This window comes from Jaculus jaculus, chromosome 1 (genome assembly GCF_020740685.1).
Source record: "Jaculus jaculus isolate mJacJac1 chromosome 1, mJacJac1.mat.Y.cur, whole genome shotgun sequence".
Taxonomy (NCBI): Eukaryota; Metazoa; Chordata; class Mammalia; order Rodentia; family Dipodidae; genus Jaculus; species Jaculus jaculus.
The window spans coordinates 65,757,285-65,778,432 of record NC_059102.1 but is presented as its reverse complement, the minus strand read 5'-3'; the positions used below and the strand labels follow the sequence as shown (position 1 = coordinate 65,778,432).

General features: G+C 40.7%; 1 protein-coding gene across 3 annotated transcripts in view; it reads right to left on the bottom strand.

Moving 5' to 3' along the window:
• Window positions 1-21,148, bottom strand: part of Pcsk5 (proprotein convertase subtilisin/kexin type 5) — a 496,681-nt gene that overhangs the window by 389,153 nt on the left and 86,380 nt on the right. For all 3 annotated transcript variants that reach the window (XM_045145561.1, XM_045145571.1, XM_045145581.1), the window contains exon 3: window positions 16,198-16,311. In XM_045145561.1, coding sequence (XP_045001496.1) covers window positions 16,198-16,311 — 114 coding nt within the window. The remainder of the gene's footprint in view (window positions 1-16,197; window positions 16,312-21,148) is intronic.

The following is a 21,148-nucleotide window of genomic DNA, read 5'->3' as shown; positions in this document are numbered from 1 at the left end:
CTCTTGGTCACATGTTTTCTGCCATCAGTGGGAACCTAACTTCAACAGTAAAATTGGTACCAAGAAATGGGTTCCCTGCTGCTAGCCACCTGACTGTGTAGCTTTTGGCCTTTTGGAGCTGGTAGTTTTTAGATATTTTTATTTTTATTTATTTATTTGACAAAGAAAGAGGGAGAGAGAGAGACAGATAGATAATGGGCATGCCAGGGTCTCTAGCCACTGCAAACGAACTCCGGACGCATGTACCCCCTTGTGCATCTGGCTAATGTGGGTCCCGAGGAATCGAATCTGAGTCCTTGGGCTTTGAAGGCAAATACCTTAACTGCTAAGCCATTCCTCTAGCTCTGAAGCTGATTTTTAAGAGGAATGTGAAAGGATTTGAAACGCTGGCCTAAGAGACACCTTGCAGTGCTGTTAATACAGCTTGATGTACTCTACTGGTCATAGTTGGAACACCTGAATGCAGCAAGAACTATGGAGTGTGAGGTTTGGCTTGTGAAGGTGAGAAAAAGCTTTAGTTGGACTGGGCTAGAAGCAGTTTGTGAAAGAGGTTTGCTGTTATGCCAATGTCCTCAGAGCTGGTGCGGGGTTGCTTTGAGTATAAATAGACTGGTATGAGCAGAAGGATATAGCATAGAAATGAAATCTTTGAGCCAAAGCTTCTGCCTCTTCAGCTTCAATTGCATGAAAGATTACAAACTTTGAGATTGGGCCATTTGACCTACACTGAAGCAACAGGAAGAATGTAGACTTTTTTGAAGGGGTCTGAATGCTGAAGGAGTGTCCTGTTCTTCAAAGTCTAATTTATTCTCCCCTGGATTAACAAATTGATAGCCCACCTGGTATTACGGAGTATAACAAATGCAGGAAAGAAAGGGTCACTGAATTTGCAACACAGTTTTGTATTTGGAAATGGCCATGGGCAGTGTGAAGCAGGCTTGTTGGATTATCTGAATGGAGACACTATGGAGCCTTGAGGATCAAACTTGGGTTGTCGCAGAGACCTAGTGGAGATGCCAGGGCCCCAAGATGGCTGCTAAGGAAAGCTGCTAGCCCTAGATGAAGTTTTCCAGGACTGTGAGTAGCCTAGCTGAAGGGGCATAATTGAATTCCAGATACTTATTCCTGGTAAGAATTGACTTGGAGACTCATCACTAACTAGAGTTGTTGGACTTGGTGCTACAGATTTTGATGTTTGCCCTACTTAAATCTTTTATCGGTTGAATATTTCTGTGCTATGCCTAATGCCATTTTTGCAGTGTGAATGTTTATTCTGTGCCATTATGGGTTTTTTATATTTTTTGGTATTATGCCTCAGTTGAAAGAACTTGGACCATGGGGATGTTGGAACATCAGTGAGGACTTTGAAAGCTGTGCTGAATGCATTGAATTTTATATTATGTATGGTTATCAGTTTATGGGGACAGGGGCAGAATGTGGTGGTTTGATTCAGGTGTCCTCCATAAACTTAAGTGTTCTGAATGCTATGTCTCCACCTGATTAGAGATTTCAGAATTAATGAGGCAGTGTGTTGTTGGGGGAGGGCTTACAGGTATTACAGCCAGTTTCCCCTTGCCAGTGTTTGGCACACTCTCCTGTTGCTGTTGTTCACCTGATGTTGGCCAGGAGATGATGTCTACTCTCTGCTCATGCCATTGCCTTCCCCTGCCATCATGGAGCTTCCCCTTGAGTCTGTAAGCCAAAATAAACCCTTTTTTCTCACAAGCTGCTCTTGGTCAGGTGTTCTTTTGCCAGCAATGTGAACCTGACTGTAACACTAGGAAACCAAAAGAGAAAAAGAATATTAAGGTCACATTTCTGTTGAATAATCTTTTAAGACTATCCTGTGTATCTTGTACCAAATATTTCAACAGACACATTCCAGAAAAATGGGCTATTTTTTTAACATAAAGAAAGAAATTGGGTTTTCATGAAGTTCTTCTCTTTCTTTTATTATAATTATTATTATTTATTTATTTGAGTGAGAGGGAGAGAGAAAGAAACAGAGAGATAGAGAAAGACTGAGCATGCCAGAGCCTCCAGCCACTGCAAATGAACTCCAGACAGATGTGCCATCTTGTGCATCTGGCTTATGTGGGTCCTGGGGAATCAAAGCTGGGTCCTTTGGCTTTATACACAGACAACTTAAAAACTAAGCCATGTCTCCAGCCCAAGTGCTTCTGTTTGAGATCAGCAAAAATAATAATCAGTGAATGCATTTACTTAATTCTGTCCATACCATCTATCATCAAAAATAGCACCTTTGCATTCTAAGCCTATTTTTGATTCTTTACTATGAAATTACTAAAACCCTAGTCACAGAAATCTTGCTCTACCTATCTAATTTGACTTCAACTAGTGTTTCCCAGCTCCTTCAGCTTGGGATTTATTTTATTTTATTTTATTTTATTTATTTGAGAGCAACAGACAGAGAAAGAGGGAGAGAGAGAGAGAATGGGTGCGCCAGGGCTTCCAGCCACTGTAAACGAACTCCAGATGTGTGCGCCCCCTTGTGCATCTGGCTAACATGGGTCCTGGGGAATTGAGCCTCGAGCCAGGGTCCTTAGGCTTCACAGGCAAGTACTTAACCACTAAGTCATATCTCCAGCCCCCGCTTGGGATTTTTACATGTTGGATTATTTACCCATACCTGACCTAGAATTCTATCCCTGGACTGAAAGAGCCCACCAAAGATTTCTTACATTAGATAAACTAAAAAGTCACATTGATACACTTGTACAGACGCTTGAGGATAGATATTTAGGACTTTCTCTTCCCTAGTATTTTAGGCATTTTCATCTTTTTTATTCTTCTCATCAGCAGACAGCTAGGAATTATTCATTTTCCTCCATTAATTCCCAGGCCAAGTTCACTGCCAAACAAAATTAAGGAAGAGAAACATTCCAGATGCCACTGTCTCATTTAATTTTAGAATTTGAATTCATTGCCTAGCACATTTGAAGCCACCATTGTCTTTTATGTATACCCAAAATAGTTCTCTGAATATGGACCATGTTAAAACGTAGATGACTGATTATATTACTAACTTTCTCGTTGCTGCAACTAAATATCTGACCAGAAGCAAGTGAAGGAAGAAAGAAAGAGTTTATTTCAGCTTACAGTGTGAGGTTAAAGTCCATTGTGGCAGGGAAGGTCAAAGTGGCAGGAGCTCCAGGCAGCTGTTCACATTCAATTCACAGTAAGGAAGCAGAAATTAATGAATGCTGATGTTCAGCTCATATTTTCTTTATCACTCCAAGACCCAAGCCCACTGCATGGTGCTGCCCACAGTTAATGGGTTGCTCCCACCTCAACTAACCTAATCTAGAAAATCCCTCACAGACATTCCCAAAAAATTGTTGCCATGGTGATTCGAAATCCTATCAAGTTGACAACCAGAGATGAACCATTATACCAATTCTCTCTTTACTTTTTCCCAACAAACAGTTATTAAGTACTTTGTAAAAGAAAACTATTTATTAGCACAGAGACAAGTGACCATAAGGTAAATACTATCTCTGAGTCACAGCATTTAATCGCAATCTTGGTGAAAATCAAATTAAGAAATGAGGAATTCAAAGAAGCTGTTTGTGAAAAGTAAGACAAAATATAAATCAATATGCTCAAGAAGAAAACACAGACTAAAAGAGCTCAAAGGTTAATCCTATCTGCCCTGTAATATAAAATTAGTTACTAATTAAAGCCTTGGTGAAAATCTTGATTAAAAACTACTTTATTAATAGACCTGCTCATCATGATAGAGTGGGTTCAAAGGGCTAGAGTACCCATTTATTTTTCACTCTCTGATAGGAGCCAAAAACACAGATCCCTAGAATAAAGTTATATCCTGCTCAAGAAAATCATTAACAAACTGTAGTAATGTGTATTGGCAGAAAAACTGAGGTTATCAAAAGTTATTAATCTGGAAAGATAGTTCAATTGTTAAAGGCACTTGCCTGCAAGCCTACCCACCCCACTTCCCACCCAACAGAACGTGATTTCCACATTTGCGACCCCAGTGCACCCATGGCGATAGCAGGAGGTGCCAGGAGAATTCAGAAGTCTGTGGGCCAGCTAGGCTGAAGTCACGTAGGAGCAAAGCAAGAAAGACTGTGTCTTGGGCTGGAGAGATGGCTTAGCAGTTAAGCGCTTGCCTGTGAAGCCTAAGGACCCTGGTTCGAGGCTCAGTTCCCCAGGTCCCACGTTAGCCAGATGCACAAGGGGGCGCACGCGTCTGGAGTTCGTTTGCAGTGGCTGTAAGCCCTGGCACGCCCATTCTCTCTCTCTCCCTCTATCTGTCTTTCTCTCTGTGTCTGTCACTCTCAAATAAATAAATTAAAAAAAAATTAAAAAAAAAAAAGACTGTGTCTTAAGAAGATGGAAGGAAAAAAAGTTGTCCTTTGACCTTGACACATATGCTGTGACATGCAAGTTCACACGCATGCAGGTGCACATACACACACACACACACACACACAAAGTAATTTTCCCAATTGGGACATTAATTCTTGGCTTCTTTGGAAAGTATTTTGACTAGTTATTTACAGGTTTACTGAACATTCATAATATTTCCACTCAGATCATGAAGGACAATGAAATCAAAATTAACATAATCATCCCAAATTAATTAATTAATTGAGGGTATTAGCTTATTAATTAATTAATACCCTTAGTTAATTAATGCCCTCAATGGGCTAGCATTGATTGATTAGGCAAACTGACTAAAATTATCCAAAAATGTCCTCCACAAGTTGCATTAAACAGGGCAACACAGACACCTGGTTTACTATTTTATCTTTGCATTAGGAACATTACTGGTGCTGAGAGGAAACATACAAACCTTTAACAATTAAAAATGAATGGACGAATGAATGAACATAGTGTGACTAGTGTGACTTGTATGTGCTGTATCAATGAGGGTTTCCCTCACCAGTGGCATATATGGACACAGTCTTGCTTTTTCTTAGAGTTACTGTGTTTGAGCATTTTTATTTTGTGCTCCTTTGTTGATTTTATAAGCACAATGTTTTCAAAAATAAGATGCTTTTCTCACTCAGTCTTTTATGTGTTTGGCCCCTAAATATTCTTTGTCAAGTTGTTGTATGCCCCACATTATTTAAACTTCATAAGAAGATGATGAAAATTTTCAAAATGTCATAAGGATGAAGTTTCATGAGTCATGCAATTATGATGAAGACTTCTGATGAACTTAATTGTTCGAAAACCAATGGCAGAAACATGATAAAAACACTCAACTGCTTGGACCTGGAGAAGTCATCCGCAACGGGGAAGAACCAAGATGAGAGAACACGGTGTGATCTGACGGGTGGGGATGGCTCTGGCGGCTACGAACAAACTGTGCCACTAGCACAAGAAGAGTTCCAAGCTGAACCAATGTCTGTGACTAGGGCAAAGCAGGGCAGTGCGATGCTCCAGGTATAAAGACCAAATAGTAAGGACACCTCAGGAACACTGTGCTAAGTTATGAAACTGATAAAATGGGGCCGAGGAGATGGCTCAGTAAGACCCAAGTGAGGAACGTGGCAACACGTGAATGATGGGTGTGGTGGTGTGCAGATCCCAGCACTGGGAGGTAGAGGTGGGATTTCTGGGGCTTGTCAGCAAGCCAGTCTAACTAACCTCTGGGTTCAGAAAGAGAGAGAAAAAAACAAAGGAAGGAATGTGATGTCATCAGCAATAAGATTTTACCATCTGGTTCTGGTTGGCAACCGAGAGCATTAGCATAACCTGTATTGTTTTCTGTTTTACAAGGGAGGCTCAGGGGGCCTTGCTGACCAACAAATTACCTGGGCACTGGAATTTTCCTGTAACATCCTAGGCTTGTGGGAGCAGCATTAGCCACTCCCGCAGGTTACTATTGCCCCAAATTACCAAACTAATTGCGATTCTCCTACCTCTGCCTCCCGAGTGCTGGGATTAAAGGCATGCACCACCACGCCCTGCTAATTATCTTTTTTATAAATTATATATATTTAAAATATTTTTGTTTATTTATTTTCAAACAGAAAGAGAGAGAGAAAGAATGGGCATATCAGGGTCTCTAGCAGCTGCAAATAAACTCTATACTTGTGCCACTTTGTGCATTGGGCTTTATGTGGGGTTGTTAGGCTTTGCAGACAAGTGCCTTAACTATTGAACCATCTCTCCAGCCCATAAATTATATATTTTTAATTATCTAACAAAGAAATATGTTTCCATGTAGCTTTTTTCTCTCATCCATCAGCCTCCCATAACAGCACTTACACCTTTCCACCCTCTGTATACAGCCCCTCAATTGACCTAATATTCCTTCTCCATAAGCCCCCACCCCCATGACTCCAATGTAGATGTTTGGCCTCTGATGACTCTTACTCCAACTTACATACAGATCTAAAAGTCCACAGCTAGGATCCACATATGAGAGAGAACATGTGGTATCTGTCTTCCTGAGCCTAGGTTACCTCACTGAGAAAACAAGCGGAAACTGAGCTAGAAGCCTTCTCCACACTGGCTAGCTGTCATAATACTAGAAAGTACTATGCATGCTTCTTAACCAACAGTCTTAACCAGCAGTAGACCCTGCGAGCTACACAACTGACCAGCAAAGCAAGATGTACCTACTGGTTGGTGCAATATTGGCATAACTGCTATGGGCATAATCAATTGCTTTCTGTGGAGTGAGGCTAGTTCCAAAGGAGGGAGATAAAGCCTGGTACTGAAAACTCAATCAAAAATCTATGGCTGGGACTTCTGGTTAAGATGGCGGCGTAGGTACCATGCCAAAGCAGCCTGGCGGTAAAAAAGACCAAAAAAAAACCAGCAAACTACACACTTTTACTAAAAAGTGAGGTGTATAGGAAATTGAAGTGGCAGCAGAGAAGTAGAAGAGATCCAGAGCATCCAGAGCCCGCACAGGCCGGCAAAAGCGGCCCCGGCAGCTCGGCCAACCGCCGCGGCCACAGCGCACCAGCAAGCCGCCAGGCTCGGCTCCAGCCACAGGAAAATCCAGGTGCGGGAGCTTCCCTCACACCGCACTCTCCGCAACTCAGGAAATGGGAAGGGAGAGCGGCAGTGAGCAACGAAGGAGCAGACCGCGAGGTAGAAGAACACGTGGAGCAGCGAGAGAACCAGAGCAGCTGTAGCTCCCTCCCCTCCCCCACTGCCTGAGCCCAGCTCCGGTGAACAGAGCAGCTTCCCGGGACCTGGCCACGCCAACTTGAGCCGATAGCGGGACACAAGCAGGAGCAGAGTCCGGGAGCAACATCAGCGGCTCTGGCACCGGTAACAGCAGACCCAGCAGCAGCAGACCCAGGAGTGGCAACAACAGCAGACCCGGCAGCAACAGCTTCAGCAACAGCAGTGGCTCCAGAAGTGGCAGCTACAGCAGCAGCAGCAACAGAGGCAACAGCAGCAGTAGCTTCAGCTGCTGACAGACCCAGCAGAGGCAGCATTTGCAGCAGCAGGTCCAGCAGTGGGGGTGCTGATCTGCAGGGCCACAGTTGCCAGGCTTGGTTTGCCCCACAGGTAAAGCCAGTGCCCAGCTCCAGAAATCAGAACAGCAGCCCGACGACCCAGGCAGCAACTTGACTGAGACCAAACTCATCCAAGGTAATTGGGATTGCACCAGGGAAGGGTCTCACTTGGTCACAAGCTGACTTGGATCCCTCAACAGACCAGAAATCTTAACCTCTATGTTGATAGAGGATCTGGTTGTTATAATAACTACTCTGGCATACATACTTGGGGCTGTTTTTGACTGAATGGGTACAGTGTTTAGTTAACTTTTAGAATCTACCTGTATTTTATTCCACTCAGCCTACTTGAATACTCCCATAGCAGGGAAACTCAACCCCTAGGAGCACCTTTGTAGATACTCTCAGAGTCTTAAGAGCCACATCTAACACCTTAAGCTCCTACCCTGAAAATATATAACATCAAATCAATTGATACAACTAAGAATACCCAGCTAGCTAGAAAATCCAAGCATTAACTTAATCCAAGATGCAAAAATATATACATTATAACACAAGAAACACTAGAAAGCAAGACGATATAAATCCACCTAAAAGTATTAATGCATCAGAAATGACCTCCAGTGAGAACGAGTTAGAGGAAATGCCTGAGAAAGATTTCAAAAGAATGATTGTAAATATGTTCAAAGAAGTCAGAGAACAAATCAAAGGAGTCAAAGAGGAACTTAAAGAGGAAATCAAAGGAATCAAAGAAGATGCAGGACACCAATCTAATGAAATAAAGAAGGCAATACAAGACATAAATAATGAAAAAGAAAAAGCAGTCAAAAATCTATGGCTGGGAAGGTCATAAGCCCTAGGGGGAAACCTAGCACTCTAAATGGTACATTGGACCCATAACATTGCATAGTAAATATGTATGTTTATGTCCATAGATTACTGCTGCTCTCATCTTTGTTCAGAGAAACTTTTATTTTTTGCCGTTGACAGTGATTAATGAGGAGACTCAAACTTCATCACAGTGCTAAGAATAAGTGACTGTTGAGTGCTCAATACTGAATGAGACATATCTAGCATGTCGTGCAAGGTTCCAAGGGAGAACTGCTTTGAAACACTGTCTTTCAAACATGAAGTGGCTATTGCATTTATGACCTCACAGAGACTGTCACTACATGCACAAGACCTGTGTTACACTGGGCCCATCAACATTTTGCAATGGAGGAAGGCAAAATAGTTTTAAGAAGACATCAAAGGGCTGCAGAGATTGCTCAGTCGTTAAAGGTGTTTGTTTGCAAAACCTGACTGCTTGGGCTCGGTTCCTCAATGCCCACATAAAGCCACATACTCAAAGTAGCACATGTGTCTAGAGTTCATTTTTAGTGACAACAGGCCCTGGCATGCCCATATTCATCGTCTAACTCTGTCTCTCAGAAAAAGTAAGTAAAGGCTGGAGAGATGGCATAGGCATTAATCACTTCCCAGCGAAACCAAAAGGACCCAGGTTTTCTTCCCCAGGACCCACGGGATGCCAGATGCACAAGGTGTCACACGCATTTGGATGTTGTTTGCAGTGGCTAGAGGCCCTGGCAACCCATTCTCTCTCTATCTGACTCTCTGTCTCTCTCTCATAAATAAACAAATATTTTAAAAATTAAATAACATACTTTTTAAAGACATTACAATATAAGAGCTAGTTGGGAGGAAGATTCAGTGGAAAGAAGAAAGACAAAAGAAGGTAATGAAGGGGGATTATCATCAAAATACATTTCATATCTGAATTAAAACTGTCAATAAAAAGGTAAAAAAAAAAAGGGACACGCCTGATATCATCAACCTCTCTCTTCCAAATGCATGTGCACCTGTGCATGCACACCCTCCCACACACACATACACACCTATTAAAAAAATAAGACCAAAAAGAAAACACTTTTAAGTTAAATTATAAGCACATAAATTCTTCAAAATCAAATTATAAAATACTCATTTCTCTTTATTACAGGTTTGTTAATAATTTCATAAGAAATTGAAGACATAGCATCATGAAAACATTAATACAAATAAAATAGTTGTTTCTTTGAGCCATTAATTTATTGAGTTACTGAGGATTCCACCGTGACCTTCTTCCATTGTTACTTCCTCCATAGTATTTACCGAGTGGGAAGGGTAGTTATCACATGACCGGACGGAGCTGAACGTGTTTAATTGTATTTACAGACATAAGCGGTGATTTGGCATAAACAATGAAGACTCTGGCTACTCCAGGCAGATTGAGAAAGATATTATGGTAAGATGGAGGGAAGTGTGTGTGGGAGAAGCATCCAGCCACAGGAATTGGGGGAAGATGGAACTCCACTACAAATAAAGACAAGTGGAGACTGAAGGCAGGCACACAGAAGTCCTAAGCAAGGGAATGGGGGAAGTGTTTTCTTTGGTCTGTGAGTATGCCATTTTAATGACCAAGTTGACAACAGACAACCAAATAGAACCAGGGAGGCAGATCAACAGCTACTGCAATAGCCTAGCTGAGCACAGGTAGTGGTTTATACTAATAGACATGACAGGGAAGGAGAGAGGTCACTGACTACAGAGTGGCTTTGACTAACTGACCTTGCTTTTAAGGAGGAGTCAAGGGTGACATGCAAGTCTCTATCTATTCAGTGAGAGAAGGAACAATGACACAGGCAAATTATACGTGTGGTTTGGGAAAGTGCCGAATAGTGCTAAGTACTGCAGGCTTCAGACTAGTATTCTCTGAAAGGCCTTTTGTAAAGATGTCCCTTGGCTGGCACCTGGGGTCTTGGATGTTAGGATTCTGACCATTCCCTCTTAAGAACGTCTCACTGCACCTAACTTGTTGAGCACAGTGTGGCTTGTGATGAAGCGCCGGCTTTCTTTCTGAGTGATGGCAGTGGCGCGCTGGCAGCAGAGAGCTCGACGCTCCTGCTAGCAGTGTGAGGCTTCCCTGGTAGGCAGGATCTCCCATGTGTCGTCACTCCCAGTGCTCTCTAGGGGACGTCATGTAAAGTCGTCTCTCAGAAGATAGAGACTGGTTTCCTCTGGACTCCATCCTATCCCATGTCTTTTCAGTCTGCTACTTTTGTTCTGTATCCTGTCACTGACACAAACCACTGCTATGAATGTGACTACATGGTGAGTCACCGGAGCCCTCCTAGTGATTCAGTGACCCTGTGGGTGGTCTTGGGGACCTCCAATACAGTGTCTTACTAAGTTTGAAGCAGAAATGCAATGAAAATATGCTACCCAGGTATTATGCTCATGGGGTAACTCCTGATTAGAAATCAAAACTGTTGATTTGTTCTCCCTGGACTCAATGCCCAGCACATCTTAACATGTAGAACTAGAGAAAAATTCAAGTAGGTACAATCTTAGGAAACTATCAATCCACACTTCATATTTTTCTGATGAACTAAGGTTATAAAAAATAAAATACTTTTCAATAGGTCCCAAAACTAGATAGTGGAAAATACCACTGCACGAAGACCATGTCTCCACTCCCAGAAGTTCCCCAAGTACACCAGCCACTGCTCGCTGCAAGCTCTCCTTCCCCCAAAGCCACTGGCCTACATCGAAACATGCCACATCACTGCAGTCTTCCGCCATGTCGCATTTTCAATTAAACCAGCTAAATGAGGGGTCTTAAAAGAATGATTTCCAAACTACTGAGACAATAATGCCACAAACACGACCAGATTTTGTTAGAGTCAAATGGCAGTATAACTCAGGAGGAAAATGTGTGCCAACCACAGACACGGCAATGCCTCAAACTCTTGGAGTACTGAACACTGTCCAGTTGGCTAAGAAAGAACCATGTGGCTTACAATCATTTTTCGCAATTACTATACTGGCTTGTTCATCGTTTTTGGCAGATAAGCCCCACACGCATAAGTGAACTCAGCTAATTTTCACTCTGCTGATCAACAAATATGATTTCCCCCTCCAAAGAGCCACCCAGAGAGCCTTCATGAAATCTGAGGCAGTGCATCAAAAACATGAGCCCGTTTATTACCATCAGTCTGGAAACGATGCATATTAAGCAGGCCACCCAACATTCATCACAAAATGATCCAAGATGGTTAGTTCAGAGTGCCAGTCCAACTAGCGACTCGTGTCAACAGGCCAAACACCAGAAACTCCAGGTGCTTCTTTCCTCTTATTTCCCTCTCCCTTTTCAAATTTTATTTTTAACTGACACATTAAAATTTAAATATATATGGGTTACCATGTGATGTTTTAATATATCCTCAAACATTTATGATTTCTCTGTAGTAAAATATTCCAGATCCTTCCTTCTAGCTCTTTGATATATATCACCACTACAACAGTCACTGTTTTCTGATCTACAGCATGGAATTTCTTTTGTCTACCTAATTATATCTTACTGCCCACTAATTAACCTTCCCCTTCCCTGCCTCTGTACAATTTTTCTTCTAAGTCGATATTACTTTTCTTTGGTTAAAAAAGAAAAACTCATTTTTTAAAAGTTACTTACTATGAGCTTCTCCAAAATTCATTCATATTATTTCTTAACCAATAGGCAATAGTTCAAATGGTCCTTCAATTTCCTTAAGCATTAACATATTTATGTGACTAAAGGAATAAAAGCACTTTTCTATTTTCATACAAGTTTCATTTCCAAGTTGTATTCTTGGACCGGTTTATCAACAGTGAACTGCTGAATTGCAATAGGAATATGTCTTTTATGGTAATTTCAATCAATTATATTACCCTACCACCACCACAAGGAGAAATCTCCCACCAAGAAAGGAAAACTTCCACAATGCTTATGCACCATCATCTGTGATGATTCTGGGGGAGATGAATACATGCTAATTAAAATGGGGAACTTCAATAAATGAACCAAGTTCTATTCCTTAGGTTTGGGAGGATGAGTGGACAAGTATTTATGGTGTTCTTTAAACTTTTTGTATGTCATAATTTTTTTTATAATGTTGAACTCAATGCTTTATATAACTGGCATTCTAAGATCCAAGTCCTGCTTATCTTTGCTGGCTCTAGAGTCAAATAAGAGTATAAAAATGGCCTATTACATCACCTGCGTAAGTTAAAACCAGTTCTATCATACTGAATTCCCTAAAATGAGCCATATCCTCACACCATTTCTATCAGACACACTATATCTCTGGAACAACTTGAAAGAATGTTTAAGCCATCAGTACAGGTTAAATAAAAATACATTTTCATAATATATTTTCATATTAAACATGCCAGCTTCTCAAACAGAAAATGCTATAAGTAAGAAAAAGATAAGATCAAGAAAAATCTGACTTGGGAACTTCCAGTGAAGGTAAAAAACGTGGAACCATGCTAGACCTCCAGGGGTAAAATCGGAAAGCCATGGGAGCCGAGGACAACCAAAACCTATGAACGAGACAAGATAGCTGACTCCCCAGCAGGAGAACTACCCCTTGAACATCAGCTAGAGATCAGGTGAAACCACAGAGGAATTAGAGAGATGAACAACAGAGTGCTTCTTCCATGGCAAGCCTGAGAACCTGTGCCAGGATGTTGGAGACAGGCACTGAAGATACACAATATATATAAACAGAAAGCCAGAAGCTGCTAAGAAACCAATGATAAAAGAGACTCAAAACACACCCACCACAGCTCAGGGAATTTGGTGGAAGAGGGCGAAGAAAGATCTTAGGAGCCACAGGGTGGGAGGGGATATCCAGAGCCAGTACCACGCCCTGCCATGGCTGATTGCTGCCCTCGCAACTCATAGCCCACAACTCCATGGGGAATACCAGCAATCCCACTGAGGAGGGCCCTCAGTGGAATGGGAGCAGGAGGAAGGGAAATGATAGATACCAACAATGATGTGTCCATATACAGTTTCTACTTAATAATAAAAAAAGAAAAATTAAAATTGACAAGATGTGTTTTCAAATGTCCCACTGAAGTTGAAAGCCCTCCTTCCCCATCTCATAACTGGGAGGCAAAGCAAGCTGTACTCATGTAGCCTTGTGTTTAAAGAAAATGTAGAGAATTGGTTTCTCAAAGAACTTCCTGCCTGGACTCAGCATCACATCAGTAGGGACCTTGTATGAAAAACTAATTCCCAGACTCTGCTGATGAAGAGGGATGGAGGATGTGCAGTAATCCGCTCTCAATAACCTCTCCATGTGATTTTGCTGCTTGACAGCTTAGGAGATGTACAAGGAAGTTGGAATCCTGGGCCTCTAGGTATAGTAACTTAGCTTTGAGTATTAGGCTCCATCTCTGGTGAGCAGTGTGAAGCAAGAAAAGCTTCTTAATTTTTCAAATTTAAATTTCCTCATTTATAACGTAGTGATGATGATTTTTCACTGCTAAAACATTGACAATAGTATACTACATCCTAGAATTTAGCAAAAGGATGAACAAAACATGGGGAACTCATTAAAATGTGGGAGATTTTCTGTGCTGAGTGATCACAGCTTTTTTTATTCATTTCTTTATTTTTTGATTTAAAAAATTATTTTATTTATGTATGTATTTATTTGAGAGAGGGAGGCAGACAGATAGAAAGAAAGAGAGACACTGGGCACATGAGGGACTCCAGCCATGGCAAACAAACTCCAGATTCATGTACCACTTTGTATATATGGCTTACATGAGTACTGGGGAATCAAACCTGAGTCCTTAGGCTTTGCAGGCAGGTGCCTTAACCACTAAGCCATCTCTTCAGTCCATTTTTTTTTGACAAGTTCTATACACACACACACACACACACACACACACACACACACACACACACACACACAATTTTTTATCATATTTAACCTCCATTGCCTTCTCTTCCTCCCTTCCCCTCTCTTCTTCTTTCCAACTAGTCCATCTTCTACTGTGATGTCATTTTTGTGTGTATGATCCACCAAATTCAATTACCTATGCATGGGTATGGGTGTAGGGGGGCACTATTTACAGGAGCACGGGGAACTCACCAGTGGCTACATCACTGAAGAAAACGTCTCTCTGCTCCCCCAGCAATCATTAAGTAACAATGACTTCTCAGGAAGTGGTGGGGGCATCATGAGCCCCTCCACTACCTATGATAGAATGCCGACAGACCCAATTTTGTGCATGCTTTGTGTAAATAACCACAGCTGCTTTGATCTCATGACTGTAATAGCCCTGTCATATCCAAAAGACAACATTCCACAGTTCTACTTCCCATCCTCTGGTTTTCACAATCCTTCTGCCCCACATTCCACAATGTTCCCTAGCCCTTGGAAGGGGATATGATATAGATATCCCACTTAGGGCTGTTGCTCATCCATTTCTGCAACTAGAACTTATTTGTCATTTATTGCATACTACATATTAGAACCAATCTATGGCCCAAGGCCTACTTGCCACCAAAACATGAAGCATTTCTATTTGATGGTGAGGCCAAGACTCTAAAGGGACAATCAAACCTGTAAATAAAAAATACAACCATTGTTCAATAACCAGCGGCTCACTGAATGCTCATGACACAAGGAAATTTTGATGTAGGAGTCACTTGCCTCACAAGCTCTCTCTGGGCCTTTACTCATCTCAGGATGCACAAATCATGTCTTTCTGAATTCCTAGTGTTTCATCATGATGCTTAATTGGATAAAGGAAGAAGCTTGTTGATACAATAAGAAGTGAGGTATGTTTCTAGGACTGAAACTGTCAATGCCTAGTAAGAAACCTGAGCAGAATGTGTGAAAGCAGAGAGAGAATTGCACAGCTATCATATCTATCACAACCTCTCTAAATGCACTGTCTCCCTATACTAGTGATTGAAGCCTCAAGGCTAGACAGAATGGTTTTGTATACCAATTTGCAAGGAAAGGAGTGATATGAGAAAAACTTTCAAATCAATTAAAACACATATTGAAGCATACTTCACCTTTAATCCCCATTCTCTTCTGGTCAATACACAATGAAAGGAATGGGCCCAGCATAATGAGCTAGAGGCAGGACCCAGCACACAGCTCACAGACACTGCAGCAGGGACCGTGGTGCAGAGGAAGGACAAAGGAAATGAACACCTGCGTTCACTGTGTCACTAGCTGCCAGCACGAATAATTGAAAATAAGCCCATTAGACATGGGCTCTTACTCTTCATTAACAAGAAATAACTAAAATAAAAGGTAAAAGAAGATAACATGGGGGTCGACTAATGAGAACAAAGTATAATGCATAAAGATGGCATTGTGAGAGCGGGTGTGGTGGATTAGGGCTTTATTCCTAGCACTTGGGAGGCAGATGGAGGAGGATCACCATGAGTTCAAGTACATCCTGAGACTGCCTATGGTAAACTTTAGGTCAACCTAGGCTACAGCAAGACCCTACCTCAAAAGAGAGAGAGAGAGAGAGAGAGAGAAAGAGAGAGAGAGAGAGAGAGAGAGAGAGAGGAGAGATGGCACGATGAATTGTATTGATAAAGACACCTCAGCATGGCTTTCCATCTCCAGATCTGAAATTAGAAAGCACATGCAAAGCATACTCTCAAACCCGGTGTCTGTGACTTGGAGATTCCTTATCTTTCTCCTTAGAATCAAAGAGTACAGTTCACCAAAGCCCCAGACAACTATTTTCATTCAGTGAGTATAAGTAAAGCACAGAGTCCACAGATTCTTTCTGTGCCTTCCCGGAGCATAGAGCAGATTTTCCTCATTCAACACAAAACTGGACAAGGTGGTCCCAGGACAGACTTCTTCAGTGGGCTTACCATGTACCACATGCTTGGCCACTTGGGATCGTTGAAGTAGGTAGACTGGGCCCGGCTGAAGTCATAATCCCTCTTTGTCCGTTTTTTGACAACCTGCTGTTGGATCCACTCCACCTTTCAAGAAGTGGGACATTTGGTGAGTGTTCAAGTTCCATCACAATTAGCATAACATAAATGAGTCTCAGACATTTCCCGTTTTTCAGTCATTGTTATTTAAATCAGATATCCCTGTGCTAACTAAAATCTTGAAGTCCTAGAGTTCAGGGATTCCCTAGAAAGCAAGTCCTTTATTTTCAATGTGAGCAGGTGTTTTAGTCTTTTAAAGACATATCACTTATATTTATCTCAACACCAAGCTCTAGCCTTTAAACTTAAGAAAACACATGTTACTCACAATTTATTCCAAACGGAGAGTGGAATATATTTCCATTCCTATTTGGAGTTGGCAAGCTTTTGCAGTATAGGTTAAAGTAGCAAATATTACAGGCTTTGCAGGCTGTATGATCTCAGATGCATCTGTTCATGCTGCTACTGTCACACGACAGGTACATCTGTGCTCAGTAAAACTTCACGAACATGCTGACCTTCACTGATATGCCCCTGACTTCTACTATGCTTCAAAATTTTAAACGTTTTCGGATCATGCACCAGCTTTTTTCAAATGTCCAGGGACCAAATGTTTCAGGGCAGATAGACAGATGATAGATAGATAGATAGATAGATAGATAGATAGATAGATAGATAGATAGACAGATATATAGATAGACAGATAGACATATACATAGAGAGATAGATAATAAATTAAATAGATAGGTGTATATGTAGATATAAATTATACAGAAAGAGATAGGTATTTTATCTTGGTTGTGTCTTGCTTATAGTGTTAGATGGCCTCAAACATGCTATGTAGGCCAGGCTAGCCCTGAACTTGCACTAATCCCCCTGCCTCTGCTCTCAAGTGCTGGGATTATAGGTGTGCAGCATCTTCACATAGCTATGATTTTGAGAAAAAAAAAATGGTGTAAGATAACTATTTGGTGAAAAACCCAATGCTCCACTCTTTCTTATCTCTTACACAAGATTAGTGAATCACTCCTGTTTCTTGAGTTGTAGGCTCCATACCAGCTCTAAAATTGGAAACTGCAACACTTGAGAAAAATCAACTTTTAACTATGATCTCTGCTTAAACCTTGAATTTAATACATCTGAAATCTCATGGCAGAGCTAGGTATGGTGTTATTTTTTAAAAGTTTATTACGACAGCAACATGAAAATAAGCATATCTCCGTTTCAAAAGTGCATTTCAAATGGATCAGCTCTAATGGAATTCAAGTTGTTCCTAAAACTGCCTTTGGCTGATACTTCTATTGATATCCCTAACTAAGTCACAATATTTTGAAATGTTCTATCCAGCCATTCACACCTGATTTCACACAGGAAGTAAAAATTATTGTAGGGAGCCTTTGTAGTCCACCACGGTAATTGCTCATCTGCCCCTAGACAAAGATTTCAAATCTCACTCGCTTACCTCATTAAAAGATTGCTTAGGCACTTCTCTTAACGTTCATACCCACATATTAATGTTATTCACACTTTTGGTTGAGAAGCTTCTCTTTACAGATGGCAGATGGGGTAACCATCGGGATCACCCAAAAGGCATCACAGTGCTGAGAAGAAGTGATAGAGGGATGTTCAGCACTGAAACATCTCTATCACACCCTCCAAGGCTCAGGGTCCACTGCGGAGGAGGGGGCGGAAAGAATGTAAGAGCCGAAGGAAGGACAGGAATGCTTACAATGCAATCAACCAGACAGAAATTGGCCTTGAATATCCATGACCTCACAGTCCCTAGCATTATGTTCACAAGACCCTCCTAGCAGGAGGAAAAGATGATGACATCAAAATAAAAGAGACTAATGGAGAGAGGGAGGGGATATGAAGGAGTGTGGATTTGTGAAGGGAAAAGTGGGAGAGGGGAGGGGAATTATCATGGTTTATTTTCTGTAAATTTTGAAGCTGTCTATAAAAAGGAAAAAAAGGATTGCTTAGAGGAGCAGGAACACTATGGTATCCTTCTCAATGAAAGTACAAAATACTCTGATTGCCTACTTCCTAGTAACATGCAACCTCTTCATTCCAAGTAACCTTTCTAGAGAATGAGCTTCATTTACTTATTTGTTCATACAATAACTATTAAGTACCAGTCACTATGAGGGAAGTATGAGTATGAATACTAAGTATGTTTATTTTTTAATGGCTTATATTTTCACAGGGAAATTTAGCAAGCATTTCCCCATTTTCTCTAATTCATAAAAATAGAGTTATATCCATAAGTGACACGTAACAAAAGCCCTGTCACTGTATAATCTATACCATTTATAAGTTTGACTTTATATTTCCAACCCTCATATTACCATCTGTAAATCTCACTCCAATAAGGTTGATCTAGTTCATATGTCTATGCTAGGTAAAAGAAGGCTTCAGATCTGTTTAAACAGAAATCTTCAAAGCTGATCTTATACTGGCAATGACCTTTCCCACTGGAAGCTTCACCTATTCCAGGCTTCCAACTTGTGTGTATGCAAATATCAGGATGTATCAAATGTCTGCCAGTGTGGACTCATCGATGAAGTTCCTTAAAGTCAGGAATATTTACTGGGCTGGGACGGATGGCTCTGCCATCAGAAGTGTGCACTTCTCCTTCCACGCACACAAATGGGAAGAGTGAGAGAAAAACCACGTGACAGCCATTATCCTAGATGAACTGTGGGCATTAAAGTGGAAAAATTATCTTGCCCAATGTCATCTCTTCTGTAATTTTACCAAACATAAACGCTTTGTCACAGGGCTTGGTGGACAGAGGTGACACAGAAGCTTGGCATCTAGGTTTGACTTAAGTCCCTCTGGCTGATCACAATGCTGCAGTACTCAAATAACACAGTCTTAGTCTACTTTTTGGAGAAGGGGAAACCACCTCTTGAATTGGATGGTGTATATGACTATAAATGCTATAGTTATGCTTTTTACCTGTTATCCCTATGTCCATCCTTAAGCTCTTTAAGGAGAGCGAAGAAGCAGTATGCTATACAGATACGTCACATCCACGAAGCCTGCTACAAAGAAGGAACACTTAAAAATTCACTTTCGGGCTGGAGAAATGACTTAGCAGTTAAGCGCTTGCCTGTGAAGCTTAATGACCCCGGTTTGAGGCTCGACTCCCCAGAATGCAGAAGGGGGCGCACGCGTTTGGAATTCTTTTGCAGTGGCTGGAGGCCCTGGAGTGCCCATTCTCTCTCTCTCTCTATCTGCCTCTTTCTCTCTCTGTCTGTCACTCTCAAATAAATAAATAAATAAAAATAACCAAAAAATAATTTTAAAAAAATTCACTTTCATACAACTGGCCCCAGTAGAGAAGAGACTTACAATGTGTTATTTCTCACTGGCTTAACTTCTGTTCCAATGCATTAAAAGTAAATGCAGAGTGTATAAACAACAGAAAGGGACCTTAAAATCATGCCTGTCCATCCTTACTCAACATAAGTATGCTACAAGGTTTTACTCAGTCTCCATCAACGTTCTCCTGTCTCTCCACATGTAGACACTGGACTTTTACTTCTTAGGAGACTCTTCCTTTTTTAAGGAAACTCCTCTACTCTTACTTGACAACTGAAGTACATCAATTGGTAATTACTAGAAGCATGACCAACAGCCTCGACTGAACACCTGTTTAATTACTTTCAAATTTTCAACTTTCTAATCCTACTAATGGTGTAAATAATTTATCAACAACAAAAGAAAATAAAAAATATATTATCAAATGAGTATATACTCTAAGTTATGGCTTCAATGTAAATGAGAAACAAATGTGGTATCACTTTATATCTTCAGTAAGGAATAAATAAATCTATAGATACTCAAATATACTAAAGATCATGATTAGAACATACTGATACCAAGTATTTTCAGGTATACCAATGGAGCCAACTACAAGGTACAGAAATTGACTCAAAATATATAGAAAAACAAAGGATGCTGTAGACCCTTTAACATATTCCTTAATAAATTATGGTGTTAGAACAACAGCCAACAAAAACAAAATAAAATTGAAGTTACTCCCACATCTTAGATCAGGATCCATTACTAATGGATCAAATATTTAAATATAATGGTAAACCTATCTATAAGAAATATGTGAAATTTTTAAAAATGACCTTGTAGTGAAAGATGTATGTCTATGTATAATGTAAATTTAAAAACTGATACAGAAATGCTGATAAGTTTAACTATGTGAATAAAGTGTAAATTTGCCATAACAAAAAGTATGAAAAGAAAAGTAAAAAATTGATAGTTATTATAGGCGATGGGCTTTCTCTCTAATACATAAGGAATTATTATATTCAATAAGGTAACAATTCAACAGAATCATAGGCAAAGGAGAAAAGTAGAGATCCGTGGAATGATACATCAACATTTTTAAAGATCTCACATTGTTCCTAGGTTCGTATGGGTATGGCTTGAGTATGGTTGGTGTTTCCCAAAGGTTCACTGACAGAAGATCCCCAGGAAGACAGTGAAGGAAGGAGGTGGAACATTGACGATGTGGAGCCTAGTGCAAGTTCAAATAGAACTGTGTCCTCAAAGGGAATTATGGGATCCTACTAGCTCTGCTTCCTGTTTCAGATGTGACTGCTTATCCCTACATATGCTCTCACCATCATCATCATTTGACCTTACCAGAGGCCAGCAGGATTGCCAGATCTTGACCCTCTAGCTGTGCTTATAAACAAATTATCTTCTTCTAAGTAGCCTGTGTCAGATATTTCACATCAGTGACAAAATATGACTAGAATAAATACAAAGAAAAAAGCAAACTGAAAACCTAAAATATGACTTTCGCCTTCCAAACGCCATCAATGTAAAGATTGATCACAGTGTTAGTATAGAGAAGTGT